Source organism: Polistes dominula, unplaced genomic scaffold, assembly GCF_049000335.1.
Source record: "Polistes dominula isolate Pdom_NZ unplaced genomic scaffold, Pdom_raw_medaka contig_79, whole genome shotgun sequence".
Classification (NCBI taxonomy): domain Eukaryota; kingdom Metazoa; phylum Arthropoda; class Insecta; order Hymenoptera; family Vespidae; genus Polistes; species Polistes dominula.
In genome coordinates, this window is record NW_028300916.1 from 138789 (window position 1) to 153810 (window position 15022).

Genomic DNA, 15022 nt, shown 5'->3' on the forward strand with positions numbered 1-15022 from the left:
AAAGGATAATAAAATCACAATGTTTATTTAGGAATGCATTTTAATCATAAAACATATATATATATAATATAATAATAATAAGAATTATAATTATTTACAATAATATTTGTTTGTACAAATAAAAATAATTTGATCATTGTGGAATGGTTACAGGAGTAAAATTATGTAGAAATTAAAAGCAAAAAAATATTAATGATACAGACAACAATTAACAATGTGTATATATATTCTAACAATATAATATACTTGGATATTCACAGAATTTATGTGGAAACATAGAATATTTTTTGTTCTTTATAATGATTAATTATAAATATTGTCATAAATTGCTTTTAGAGATTTTTGTTCCCATTAATTATTTTCCAGAATCTCATTTCCATTTTTAAGATTCTACCAATGTTGTCTTGTTGTCTTTAGTAATTAGCTGAAGAAGACTACCATTGGCAGGACGATCCTTATTTTGCGACCATTTCCAAAACAAGCTATAAATAATTTATTAATATATAATATATGTATATAATAAAATATTGATTGTATATGTTATACATACTCTGATACAAATTCAAGAGGTGTCCATGTACTTTTGTCAGCTTTAGGCATCCACTTTCTATTCATTGGGGTGTCCAAAGTAACAGGTAAAATAGCGGAAACAATAGAATCTTGAGGTAAACCACTGTCCTTGGAAGCTAAGGATTTGGTTAATTGATGGACTGCTGCTTTAGCCATCCCGTAACCAATCATACCTAAATATTTAGGTAATGGAATTTTTTCAGTCATTTTTTTATGAAAGGATTAAAAGGAATTTTATTGAAAGAATTCTTTAGAAACCTGGGGTTCCTTCTAATGCAGCTTTAGCACCAGTCAATGCAAGAAATCCTCCTGTCTTTAAATAATGGGACGCAATTTCAGCCGCAATAGCTGAGCTCCAAACACTTTGTTTCCACATAAGATCATTATTTTTGATAAAATCTGTACTAGAAGCATTTCCTCCAGCCCATCCACCGGCTACGCAAATTACCCCATCCACTTTTTCTTCATTCAAAATCTTCTTCAGTTCTGATAGGATATCACTTTCCTAAATAATACATATATGGAAATGTTAATAATTAATAATAAAATTAAAATTCAAATTAAAATTAGATATATCAAAAGTGCTGTGCACCTGTTCCTCCCAATTTCTAGTAGCTTTCAGAACAATGTTAGCATCTGCATCTTCATTCGGTTTCATATCAATGGATCCAACCCACTGAAAACATTTTGACAATTACAATGATAAATAATTTGGTATTTAAATAAAAAAAAAAAAAAAAAATAGCCAAATTTTTATTTATATATTTATTACCTGATATTCATTTATTTTATTTCAACAAATTATAATCATTTTTATTAATATTGTTAAGTAATAATGTTAAATATTATATATAAAATATAAAACACACATATGGAAAATATGCTGTCTCATACATATTCATTTACACGAAAGGAATTGTTCCGATCTATAATATGACGTGAGAATAGCTACGTGTGTTGCGCATCTTATCAATATAATATAAATTATAATTTCATTTATAAATATTAATTCACTACAATTAGAAAAGTAATTATTTATTTTGCAAGTGTTTCTTCAATATTATTTATCTACAGAAAGCATAATTCATTAAAAGATATCATTGGAAATAAAATGTTTGTTTATTACAATATTGCAATAAGTAAGTCATTCTTCATTAGAAAGGAAATGCGTATTAGCCTTCATAAACAAGGTTATCCTTTAACACAATATCAGTGTCCTTGCGTAACTTTCCTTCATGTTACGTGCCATAAAATTATTATACATAAAAAAAAAAAAAGGAAAAGAAAAAACAAGTGGAAACATACAAACACTTCAGAGAAAAAAAAATGAAATCGTCGGAATTTGGAATTATTTATCTTACGGTATTATTTAAATATATTAATAAAATTTCAAATTCCCGCGAAAAATTGAACTGATTTAAACAATAAATCAGTTTAAATCAGTTTAAATCAGTTGCAATAAGTTGCAATAAGTTGCAATCAGTTGCAATTAATATTTCGCATAATTAATAACAAATTACTTATAAGAGTCAATCATTTTCATAAAAAAAAAAAAGTAAAATATAATATTAATTAGATGATTTTTTATTTTTTATTTGAAATTATTCGAATTATAATATTGTATTGAAATATTGATATGCGCGCTTACCCAATTTTTTGATTTAAATTGAGATACACAAACAGAACCGAGTGCACCCTTTCCACCGTAAACGATAACACGTCCCAATACCGTTGCCATTGTTCACAAAAGGTGCATAAATTCAACGATTCGCGAGAATGGTCCGGGATTCAGCGATCGACTACGAAAGAATACGAATAAGAACGAGCTTGACTTTCGGAAAATGTCGTGAGAGAGGATTGCTAGATTGCCGGTTCTCGACATAGAATAAAATACTAGATGACCATTCGAGAAGATAATTTTGGATTACGTTATATTAGATATATATTGTTTGAAAGGTCGACACGAAACATCATTTCATTCGTTAGAATATGAAAGCAAAATAATACAAAAGATTAATTTCAGATTAAATTTTTCTTTAGTTTCAAATAAATATATATAATATATAATTATTTTGACATGAAAACCATTTAAATAAAGTTTATGAAATTCTTTTATTAGCGATTGGTCAATTTTTTCGTGATAATAACACTATCTGTAATTTGAAAAGTAATGATTTTAAACAATGATAATTAAAAATATAGATTATAAATATAAAAGATAAGAATGTTATTGCAATGATGTCTAGTAAATATTGGAAACATTTGTAAATATTTGTAATTATTGTTTTGAAAGATTAGATTAAATTGCGTTACATTCAATTTCATTTATCCCGCGCTGATAATATTAATCGTGGCAACGTCGCATGTGCAGAAAGAGAGGCCGTGCCCGTAATGTTCTCCGGGAGCGTAGGCTAGTGTGACGTCACGGTAGCCTAGTTGGGTTAGGTTTTACGCTGGAAATTCTAACGAAAAATTTTTGTTTGACGATTGATGTTTTCCTCGTCGCATTTAACGAACTGAACGACGTAACGAGCTGACGTAGTGGCGACCAGTGATCGTGTTTTATAAGTCGTACGATCGCGAAACCCCGCGCTGTCGACGTATATGAAATTTTAAACGGAAAATGAGTCGACATGAAGGTATGTACGTGTGTGCTACCTTCTGACTAGCAAGTCAGCTTGGTCCTCCTTGTGTGCACCCAATATAATATAATAATGGTAGACAAGATTTTCATATCTGATGGTATAATACATATTCATGATGAATTTATATCGCATTCAGGGATAATAGGATGATTTTTTTTCATGTTAAATGTTTCTCTGAAACGTTTCTCTTTGAGCTCAAGAGACGGATCGTCCTAATGTCAGTGCCAGGTGGCAGCACTGATACGAAAATTCACACGAATTTTTGCCAATTTAGATTATACTTTTTTACCTATTAAATCAAATTATTTTTAATATATATGGCCAATATTATTCATGTTTTTCAATTTAAAATAATCATTAATCGATGCTGCTTAATGACAAATGATGAGTTGTCAAAATGCATTACCAGCTGATTACTTTCAGATCATTTTTCATTCTCACTCAGGTCAGTCTCTGTTATCCCCTCGCTCTTCCCCTCTTTCATTCTTGATGATAGATAATTTTACTCTTTTCAAACATATTGACATTATTTCTTTTTCTTTCCAACATTTATCTATATTTTTAATCTTTCATCTATTAACACTAGTTCAGTGAATTTTTCTTAATGATCCTTGTTAACTGTTTCCCAATGACATAATATTTCTTACAAATGTATTGAATAATTTAAAAAAAAACTTATTTACATTTGTCCTAACGTCATTTTTCTAGATAATAACTTTGAATAAAATCTTGACTTTGGTGTTCTCAGTATGAAGATTTGGATCATAATAACTTTTGCATAACAAGCTGTTTTTTTTTTTTTTATAGATGCATATATATATGTATATATGATATACATATAAATAACATTGATATCTATTTATTTTTTCTAATATATCATGAGATGCATAGAAAAGAGTTCTAGTTCCAAAGAATAATTGCATAATCAGTATTTATATTTGCACACAGTTGCTTTTTTTATAAATATAAATATATTAGATTTTGTATGAATTTAATTACAGGGGTAAGCTGTGACTCCTGCTTAAAGGGTAATTTTCGGGGTCGCAGATATAAGTGCCTCGTATGCTACGATTATGATTTATGTGCTACCTGCTATGAAGGTGGTGCAAGTACTACACGCCACCTTACTGATCATCCTATGCAGTGTATTCTTACAAGATCTGATTTCGGTTAGTGTGACTAATTGTTTATATAGTAAATAATAATAATAATTAAATAGTGACTGAATTTTAATATAATTATTATTTTTCAGAATTGTATTACGGTGGAGAAGGTGTCAGTGTAGAACAACCTCAATCTTTAACTTGTCCTTATTGCACAAGAATGGGTTTTACAGAAGCTACTTTACAAGAACACGTTGCTGCAGATCATCCAGACACTTCATTTGAAGTTGTGCGTATATTTTAAGAAATATTGATTATTCTAATAACAATATTTTATATTGTAGAAACTATAAGATTATTATTTAAGTTTTAAAACTATTTTTATTAATATCTTTGATATTCTGTGTCTTAGGTATGTCCAGTTTGTGCAGCTTTACCAGGTGGTGATCCGAATAATGTAACAGATGATTTTGCTGGTCATTTAACATTAGAACATCGTAGTGGGCCAAGAGATCTTATTTCTCTTTTGGATGAGCCAGCTACAAGTCGACATGGAGTTAGACGAATACCACACCCATCTAGAGGTGTAGGAGGGCAACGTCCGCGCAGGTATACAAAATTATACGTGTTTAATAATAAGGGATGATTATACAATTGCTGAATTATTTTTAACACTTATAAGATTTGTGAACAGGAAAACATATTTCTGCATTATGTTTCCCCTCAGTAAGCATCATTTTACATAAAATATAACACTATTTTTAACCACTATGAATGGTCGAAACGATATTGCTTATTATCTTATTTAAAAGTTATCTTTTGGTTCATATTTCAAAGATTTTTCTTAGAGATTTCGTAGAGGATATATAATGGTAAAAGTAACGGTTATTTTATCCTATTCCAATTTGAGACTATAAAAAACGGTAAAAGTATTTTTGTAGGAATTTTCATGACCTTTATTACTAAGTGGGTAATCACATATCTTTCAGTGTTAAGGCACATTGTCATCCTATTGTAGATAATGTTCATTGGAATGTCATTGGACCTTCAGGTCCAATATGCATTTCAGTTCGTCTGGGGGCTTAAGTCCAAGTAGTCGAGAGGGTATAGATCCAATAGCAGAATTGTTGTCACAACTGTCGGGGGTTCGTCGAACTGGAAGTGGAACTGGACAAAGTTCTTCTGCACCATCTCAGCTACAGCAGTTGCAAATGCAGTTACAATTGGAACGACAGCAAGTTAGAGTATGTTTAGTTTTTACAGTTTCCTGTGCTCGGTAAAAATTGCTTTTCTTTTCTTTTCTTTTCTTTTTATAAGCATATTATTATTAATTTAAGTTGAATATAGTGATTATTAAATAAATCTAGAATAATAATTAACACTTTATCGAACGGTTACTTTGCTCAACAAGTATAGTTAATAATGTTATAATGTATTTACATGTTATCATTTAATATCAATGTAAACAAATATCTAATTTACAGTTTCAAATTATTTGTGTTTTGCCGTCTAAAATTTACATTGTAAAGTCATATTAATGTCACTTTTAGCAATATAAACACTTCGCCTGGTAGAGCGAAATGTTAGGATAAAGTGTTAAGAGATAAGCTAATTAATAGAAATATTTTTAAGTTATTAAAATATTTATATATCGCACACGTATTTTTTATTTATTAAAAAGTACGCAAAAAAATATATTATTTATCAATTTGACAAACAAACTGAACACATTTTGGCACGAGTAAATTTTATCTGCTGAACTATCTGTTTGAGTTTTAGAAGTTATATTAGCTAAAATACTTTTATGATTTTCTACATTTTCCAAAATGTTTTGTTTAATAGAAAAAGGCATTTGTAATAAATGGTAGGGTAACATCTGTTGTTATTAATGTGCAATCGACACGCAATCGACACGTAATCGACGCGCAATGTGTTAATACGCGTACTTCGAGTCAATCAAAACAAGTTAGAATGATATAAACAATCAAATAAGAATACGTAAGAAAAATATCTATATAATATTATATCTATGCATTTGAGTGGTAATATTTTTCAGCGCACAAGAAATACGTTAATATTGATTAGTGAAATATATAAAATATGTGTAAAATTTGTAATTACTTTACTTGGATAATAATTATGTTAATGATAATATCTTTAATGTTAATAATTTGTACATTTTAGGCTGCTAGGCAACAGTTGGAACGGTTGCCCAGGAGACAGACGCAGGTTATTGGTACAGTTAGTGGGGGTGGTGGTGGTACAAGTGGTGGTCACTCTACTACTATGGCAAGTGTAGTAGCAAACAGTACAAGTAGTAACAATAATGCAGCCAATGCGGCCAACTCATCTGTTGTTTCATCTACCAACTCACAGAACTCAATGTTTCTGTTGCCTAGGTAATTGCCATTAATTATTTCTTTTTTAATTTTTATTTTCTTTTATTTTCATACTTTCTTTATAGTTTTTGTTTTTTCAAATTTCTATTTAATTTGTACAGATGCATTACAACTACATTATCTGATTCGCAATTGCAAAATATTGAACGCGAGAGTGCAAATAGAAGCCTCTTCGTACGTGAAATTACGCTTGGGACGCTTTCGCAAACATTGCCAGATTTGCTACAGCAACAACTGTCTATTGCACAGACTCCGATATCAAGTGCAACTACTGCCACGACAAGTCCTGAGACACCAAATGCAAATGCTTCCACGATTTCCACGAAAAAATTAAATGTAACTCAAGAAACAAAACGAGATCAGACATCAAGTAAACATGTAACGTCACCGCCTGTGCAACAACAACAACAACAACAACAACAACAACAACAACAACAACAACAATCGCACATTGTCCAAGCTGCAACTGGTAGTGTAGTAGGAACAGGTCTGCAAACTCAAGCATTATCTACAAATTCTACTAGTATCACGTCGCAGAATCCACCTATAGTTCAAACGTTGATGCATACTGTACTACCCCAACCACTGGTGAGTTCTCCTTAAGTATATGATAGATAGAAATTCTGCAATTTCAATTTCGAAAATGTTTGATTTATTTATTAATGAAATAAAGATTGTGCTGATGTAAACTAAACAGTATGTAATTATTAATGATTAGAAGAATATATTGTATTTCTATATAGTAGTTTCAGATGTCTGGTTATTTAATGCACACATTTATATGTATATTTATATACATCAATATTATACACATATTGATTATTCATTTATTTTCGATATTGATTAATGAACACTTATAAAATACGAATTTGAGATAATAATGTTATTGAATAGGTACTGCAGCAGCCACTGCCTCCACCAATTAGGAATACCGGTACTGGGACCATCAGAGAACCCATAGCAAGCCCAGCACCTGCATATATGAGAGGTGGAGTGGGTCCGGTTGGTGTTACAGGTCCTTCACGTAGAAAGCCAGTTAGGGCTGTAGATGGAAGAAACCAATCTACGGAACCTCCACCCCCGCACTAACCCCTTCTTAGTCTATACCCATCCACCCAGATTCCTCACAGGACCCTCTAGCACTAGTCCTAGCACTGTTTAGAACACCTTATCATTATTGTTATTATTATTATAATATTATATATTAATAATTATTCAAATGTCCCCTCCTGGTCCTCTTTGCCCTTCTATTTTCCAAACTCTAATCTCGTTACCTTTTACCATTATGTGACATGGAACAAGGGCAAGGGCTAATTTCATTGTTGTATGCAGAAAATGTATATAACTTCTTGCAGTTATGCTCGGGATATGATTTCTTTATTTAATTTTCTTTTTTTTCGATTACAGCAAGTCTTGCCACGTTCTTTTAAACAACTAAATGAAAATTTATCATTCATTGAATTTCGTGCAAATTAATGGATTATTCGCTTTTGAAAAGCAACAACAGTATGTGTTTAACAGTTTCGTATATAATGAAGTGATGGATCTTTAAGACATCAGCGGAAGAATATTTGGTACCCAATTATTTGAAAATTACGATACCATGTGTGTCATATTATTTCATTATTTCATTGCTCCTTATGAAAATAACCAAAATATTTTTTGGGTCAATTCAAATACAATTGACTATTATTTTCGAGTAGTAATATGTTTATCTACTATTTACTCAAAAAGATACAATATATTTATAAAATATTCATAATCAATATGCCTGGGTTGGTCCATGATACTACTAATTTTGTAATTTATCATTTTCCGCTCCTTTCTCCTTACATAATTTATCTGTAACGAGAAAGAATTTGTGTCAATATTAATATACTAATCACTGCTCATATATTAGGTTGTTCATTTAGTTATACATTATTTCTTTTGCGATTTTTTAATACTAACTATATGTTTAAATTTAGTGTTACGTCTTAATGTAAAACTTGAAATAAATTAATTTAGGTTTCAATGAAATTATAGTTTTCAATAAAAAAACAAAAAAACAAAAAACAAGAAAAAAAAATAAAAAAAATAAAATACATACATAATATATTTTGCATATATCATTAATTAAGTCACTGTCACAAGATTAGATTTTTCATATTTACGTGTGTTATCGCTAATAAACAATAATTCAATATTTGTATCTTTGTGCGCCGCGTAAGGTATGTTAAAATACTTTCATGATGTTTTCAGTAGCATCAAGGTTGAGTTTCATTGACCAGCCCATTTAAAAGAAAAAAGGAGAAAAAACTTAAAAAAGAAAAAAAATAAAGAAAAGAAAAATAAAGAAAAAAAAATAAATAATAAAAAACCAAAAAGCTTAAAATCTTTTTTCGCTAAAAATGCATAAAATTCATTCTAATATCAAATGTATTAAGATTATCATAGAAGAATTATGAAAACTATTGCTATTGAAAATCAGATCGGCATATATATTTATTAAAAATATAATGAGGAAGATTGTAAGTGGTTCAACATATTTTTTATTCGTTTATTGAATCGTAGTAATTACGTAAGTACATACATACATACATACATACATACCTACCTACCTACCTACCTACCTACCTACCTACCTACCTACATATATACATACATACAATTGTTATGTCAATATTGACCCTCCTTCCTCCAAAGCATGCCCTTGTTCTTGAACTTCTTCTAATCACTCCATTTTAAGCTATACTTCATAATGATAATAATGATAATGATTAATTAAGAATAGTAACGATTATAGTACTGTTTGTACGCGTGTGTTATGTCAAAGCCAAGGGAAATAACGAAACAGGGCCAATAATTTATTGCTTTTTGTAGAAAAAAGATACGGCAAAAAAAATGAACAAAAAATATCGAAAAGATTTTTCATGATTATGTCTAAAAAAGAAAAAAAAAAAAAGAAACAAAAATATGATTTAATAAGACAGAATTATTCTATATGTGCTTATTCTAATATTCAATTTATAGGATTCTTAAAATTGCTAAATCAGAATTTACATGAGACGTATATAATCATACAGATACATTCGATACAAGTTTACAAAAGGAATATTATGAATGCAACTAATGATATGTCGATAATTGGCCCCTTCCTCTTACCTTTCAATCCTTGTTTTTACGCATGTTTTGTTTGTTTGTTTCTTTTCTTTTAATTTTCTATTAATTTTCTCTTATAATAACCCTTTATCCTTGCAATAAGTTTGCTGTTATTATTATTTTTTGTTTTATAATTTTATTTGGGTGCAAGAGATGTGGATAAAAGTTTAAAGATAGGAAATGCAATAAAAAAAAAAGAGAAAAATCTATACAGTAAAAGAAAATGGAATATAAGGAATTTTAACAAGGAAGAAAAGAAAATGAAGAATTAAAAAATAAATGCATACATGTATATGTGCGCATATATGTGTGTTGTATTAACATAAATATATGTATAAATATATGAAAACATTAACAAACGCATACGAGCGTGCGTAAGTTTGTGAACAAAAAAAAAGAAAAGAAAAAATAATTAAAAATCTAGTAAAATATGTAGCACGTGATTTGATTTTTTCTTATACTTTGTATAGTACCTTTTTAAAGACTAATTATCTCTCTTCTCTATCTGTTTAATGTAGTATTGTTTACAAATAACTTTTCAATGTTCGACACATTTAGGATAGCCGTTTAAAGGATTACAATTTATGCTTTTTTTTTATTTTCCCTGATCGTATCGCAATCATTTTTCTTTATCTATTTCTCGTAGTTGTTATCGATATAGAGACAAATTATATTTATTCAAAAAAAAAAAAAGAAACAAAAGAAAAAAAGAAAAAAAAAGAAAAGTCAAACTTCACATTATGTGTTTAAAATACAAATTACACGCCCTACGTAAAAATACAGTAGATTTACAATAATAGAAAGATAGACAAAAGTTACGTATTGAATTTATCTATGAACAATGAAAGTGGGAGAAAAAAAATATCAAGGATTATTATCGTATAACATAACGCTGATGTATTTAAGGATAAATCAATGAAAGAATATACGTATATAAAACGGACAAGTAATATAGAATGTGGCTCAAAAAAATGATAGACTCTATTTAAAATCGAGTATATATTATGATAAAACTGATTAATTCCAACTAAAGCGATGAGGCTTATCGTTAGAACGAAGCAAGACTTTTTTGTAACGATTTGATACACCAAAACAAGAGTTGGTCCAAAGATGTGTGATTATTTCATATAGACGGAATTACATATATATTATTTTTTGTAAATTATAATAGAGATATCTTTTTATTTTTTTTGTTTTCTTTTATTTTCAGTATTATGTGTCAGTAAAAGATTTGTATCCTGTAGCATACGTGTGAATTCCTCACATTTTAAGATTATAGAGAGTGTGTGAGAGAGAGAGAGAGAGAGAGAGAGAGAGAGAGAGAGTGAAAGATAAATGAATACATGTGAGGTTCGAAGTAATTTTCATTCGAGTAGGAAAAAGAAAAAAAAAGAAAAAAGCAAAAAAAAAAGAAAAGCAAACAAATATGAAAAAGAAAATAAGATACTTTCCCTTGTTATCCTTGTCACTCATAATCCTAGAAGACTATCTATCCCATTCCTATTCAGTTTCTACCTGCTAATGAAATTAATAATAAGATTATTGCATAACTCTCAATGCAATTAAGTTTTCAATTATTTGACGTAAATACGAAATAAAATAACGCGATTGCTTCGATATATCATTGCCACATATTTCTACAGTTACAGTTTTGTTCGTTGCAGCTTTGAGAGTCATTCGTTTTACCAATTAACCTTTGGCTTGCCGTACATACATACAAATTGGGATACAACTGGAAGCAACCGGGAAAAATAGTTACATGCATAAATACATACATACATACATACATACATACATAAATAATACTTTTTATCATACGTGGCGAATTTAAAAAAAAAAAAAAGAAAATAAAATAAACATATTTTATTAACGTTCCCGAAAATACTTTACGTGAATTCGACAACGAATTTCTAAAAGATCGAAATTCGAGCAGCGTCCAATTACATTTATATCCTCAAGAAAGAACGTAAACTTGATTAATGCGCTCGAGGTATGTGTTTGCGTTTTATCCAATAAAATGTAAAACGCTTTGGGAAAATTTTGAAAAAGAAAAAAAAGCTTAAAAAAAAGTAATAAAAGAAATTAAACAAACAAACAAATAAATAAATAAAGAATAAGCAAATTAAAAAGAGATGAAATAAATTTGCTCCGATTACACGATTTCTATCTGAATTTAACTTGTACTTCTTCAAGCGACAATGCCTATCGCAGAAATTTGCATAAATATGTGTACATGTTCGAAGACTTCTCTAACGTTTTTATGCGTGTATATGTGCAAAGTGCATAGAAACAAGTGCATAATACATATATTCTTCGACTAGTAACAAAAAGATTGATGGAGTAATATTACAAGAGACAAGACAAAGTAAGAGATAAACAGCTTTTCTTGGCTTTTAACACCTCGATAATTAATTTGTTTTTAAGCGAAAAGAAATTTCTTTAATAAAAAGTGAGTGAATAAAAAGAAAGGAAGAGAAGAGAGAGAGAGAGAGAGAGAGAGAGAGAGAGAGAGAGAGAGAGAGAGAGTGAATGAGTAGGGACAACAATAAGTGCAGCGAGTACTATTTATTGTATACAACACAATGACATACTTTCAAGTATTTGTTCAATGTAAATACTTCTTTTTATTAAATGACATCCACACGAACGTAAAATGCACCTTTACTGTTATTTAGTATGCATTCAAGAAAATTTTGATCAAACATATTGCAAATGTTACGTGTACAAGCGTGTATATGTGTGTGTGTGTGCGTGCGCGCGTGCGTGTGTATGTGTACACATACCAGTAATGAGTTTGAAACAAAAAAAAAACAATATGATGATCGAAAGAGAAGATCCATAATTGTGACACATACAACTCGACGTAAAGAGACGAAATTATTTTATCTTTTATAGAGATTTAACAATTTTTCTTAATATTATTGCACGAAAAGCTGTTCCTTATTTTCTTATCTATATTTGAGTCTTGATTTAAAGGCTTGTATTTCTAGTTAGTGAATAACTACTGCGGATAAAGGCCATTTGTATATGTAAGCGATACATCGATGATTTCAATCGATGTTGTGTGTATATGTTACGTAAAAACTCACAGTTATAAAAGAAGAAAAAAATCATGTAATGAAAAGAAATCTTTACTTTTACGATCACGATACGTCTTCATATTATTGGAATGCATATTTCATATCGTTGTGAAAACAAAGAATAATTAATTGAGTTTGTCTTGAAGTATTTTTTCATACAGACAAATTATAAATTTCATATAATTAACATAAGATGATTGATAATCGTGATCGCCAATCGTTGTTCTAATTGTCTCTTTCATTTCCTTCGAACAACGTGCGAACGTAAGGATTCTTTTTACGAATTAAACTCTTTGCATAAAGAAGATAAAATAAAATAAAAGAATAAGAAAAAAAAATAAAACTATATTTGATTAGATTGTAAAAGAAGATATTTGAAAGAAGATACTACGTGCGGTCACTGGGAAATTCAAAGTGAATGAAGTGTATCCGTGCTATGTAAAATGAAATTGATTTTTGAGAGTGTTTTTAAATTACGTCGAGTTAGGAAAATCGATTTAATGTGTTCTTTGTCGATTTTTACTTGAAATCATTTAGACGATATAAAAGAATTCGAAGAAAAAGGGATGAGGTTAAATTTTGTTGTTGTTCTTGTTGGATATTCTTTTTATTTTTCAACGCTTTCCGCTTTTCTTTCGATTCGTATTTTCGTGTTGAAATGAGAATACTTTGAAAACTTGGAAACTTGTGAATTCGTATTTAATTGATTGAACAAAATATTTTCTTGTGGATATATTTTATGCTTTTGTTTTTTCTTTCTTTTTTTTCCTCTAGATTTCTAAACAAGATTATAAATCGAAAGTTACGTATGTTTTATTATATAATATAATGAATAAAAGAAACGTGAAAGTATGCGAACTATAAAGAAGATACTGTGGCTGATCAAGAAGTTTATTGTGGAATGGTGTTTGACGAACATTACTACTAAAAGTACTAATAGAGAATTCAAATGAAATCTTATACATAATAAGTATTAAACTGTACATTGTGTTTGATTGTACTTTGTGTTATATGCCTCTGATGCTGAATATAATGGAAATTCAATCGGTGCACATGTCGTTATTGGTTTTACCATATTTCGATTATATTTATGTATATTACCAGTTCAATGAATATCTTTTTCGTTTTATCATTACGAATTGTGTGGATATACTATTGAATATCCTCAGCTTTGACGATCAGATTTAAGCCTTCGCCTCATCGATTCATTTTTAAATGTATTGTAATAACCGTTTGAAATACATTTCAACTAAAATTCGAATTTAAGAACCTTGCGAAGTAACAATTATTATTGTATATAATTAATAAAATGACTTAACTCGCATATTATATCTTTGCTTTGAAAATAGCGGGAAAAAGTAACAAAGTTTAAAGAGAAATAAAATATTGCGCTAATTCATTTTTATTTATATTAATATATAATATTTATTGGGTGTGTGTGTGTGTGTGTGTGTGTGTGTGAATTAATATAGATATATGTTTTTAAAGAATACTTTTTTTTTTATTTTAAAAGAATAGTATTTTAAATAAGAATGTTAACAGTAAGGAAAACATGTAAGAAAACAAATTTCATTATTCGAATACATTTCGAGATTCGATATCTCGTAGAGCGCCATTTTGGATCACGTGATTTGAATCGAATGTCTTATCGAATGGCTTAGATCGTCTTTGACTACGGTGTTATCTGTTTGTCAGTGATTCTAACCTACAAATTAATCATGGCTGATGCAGATCAAGATTTAGGAGATCGTGGTGATGGTGATAACGTTAAAAACGACAAGTTATTTACTTTGAAGAAATGGAATGCCGTGGCTATGTGGAGTTGGGATGTCGAATGTGACACATGTGCAATTTGTCGAGTACAGGTTATGGGTGAGTGTATTTTTGGTTTTTTTTTTACTTTTTTCATTTTAGATTATTATATTAAAATATTAATAAGAAATATTTATTGATAACCTTTAGTATAACGATTAGATTTTCCTTTTGAATTTTTCTTTTTTTTCATGTGTTAATTATACATTCACAAATATAGTTTTAAATTACAATTAGAATAAACAATATGAAATGATTTATTTTATATTATG

The 15022-nt window shown here is 29.1% G+C and overlaps 3 protein-coding genes across 7 annotated transcripts in view; 2 read left to right on the forward strand and 1 right to left on the reverse strand.

Moving 5' to 3' along the window:
* Positions 1-208: 208 nt before the first annotated feature.
* Positions 209-2910, reverse strand: Dhpr (dihydropteridine reductase). Of its 3 annotated transcripts, none has more exons than XM_089170638.1 (5): positions 2884-2910; positions 1163-1246; positions 829-1075; positions 551-743; positions 209-482 (listed from the first exon to the last, which is right to left on the reverse strand). In XM_089170638.1, exons 1-5 carry the CDS (start codon positions 2893-2895, stop codon positions 383-385), a joined length of 636 nt encoding a protein of 211 aa, XP_089026764.1. In that variant the 5' UTR covers positions 2896-2910; the 3' UTR covers positions 209-382. The 3 variants fall into 3 exon arrangements, with proteins under 3 accessions (XP_089026764.1, XP_015191177.1, XP_015191178.1); XM_015335691.2 differs by lacking the exon at positions 2884-2910 and adding an exon at positions 2219-2429; XM_015335692.2 differs by lacking the exon at positions 2884-2910 and adding an exon at positions 1343-1489.
* A 77-nt stretch (positions 2911-2987) lies between these two features.
* On the forward strand, positions 2988-14199 carry LOC107074340 (E3 ubiquitin-protein ligase KCMF1). Of its 3 annotated transcripts, XM_089170629.1 has the most exons (9): positions 2990-3209; positions 4217-4384; positions 4468-4607; positions 4731-4927; positions 5370-5562; positions 6503-6717; positions 6819-7305; positions 7612-7719; positions 11523-14199. In XM_089170629.1, the coding sequence occupies exons 1-9, from the start codon at positions 3194-3196 to the stop codon at positions 11526-11528; spliced, it is 1530 nt and encodes a 509-aa protein (XP_089026755.1). In that variant the 5' UTR covers positions 2990-3193; the 3' UTR covers positions 11529-14199. The 3 variants fall into 3 exon arrangements, with proteins under 3 accessions (XP_015191176.2, XP_089026755.1, XP_015191175.2); XM_015335690.2 differs by having other exon boundaries at positions 2988-3209; positions 5388-5562; positions 7612-14199; XM_015335689.2 differs by having other exon boundaries at positions 7612-14199.
* A 200-nt stretch (positions 14200-14399) lies between these two features.
* Positions 14400-15022, forward strand: part of LOC107074338 (Regulator of cullins 2) — a 28358-nt gene continuing 27735 nt past the window's right edge. The window contains exon 1 of the mRNA XM_015335688.2: positions 14400-14810. Within this exon, the coding sequence (XP_015191174.1) occupies positions 14657-14810 (154 nt within the window). The 5' untranslated portion in view covers positions 14400-14656. The remainder of the gene's footprint in view (positions 14811-15022) is intronic.

Excerpts from the sequence above, each read along its gene's own strand:
- LOC107074340 (XM_015335689.2), top strand. Across the intron at positions 4,608-4,730 it reads CAGACACTTCATTTGAAGTT|GTATGTCCAGTTTGTGCAGC; the intron begins GTGCGTATATTT and ends TCTGTGTCTTAG. Across the intron at positions 4,928-5,369 it reads GGAGGGCAACGTCCGCGCAG|GTCCAATATGCATTTCAGTT; the intron begins GTATACAAAATT and ends TTGGACCTTCAG.
- Dhpr (XM_015335691.2), bottom strand. The coding sequence starts at position 2,308 with ATGGCAACGGTATTGGGACGTGTTATCGTTTACGGTGGAAAGGGTGCA. Across the intron at positions 1,247-2,218 it reads AATTTAAATCAAAAAATTGG|TGGGTTGGATCCATTGATAT; the intron begins GTAAGCGCGCAT and ends AAATGTTTTCAG. Across the intron at positions 1,076-1,162 it reads CTAGAAATTGGGAGGAACAG|GAAAGTGATATCCTATCAGA; the intron begins GTGCACAGCACT and ends TGTATTATTTAG.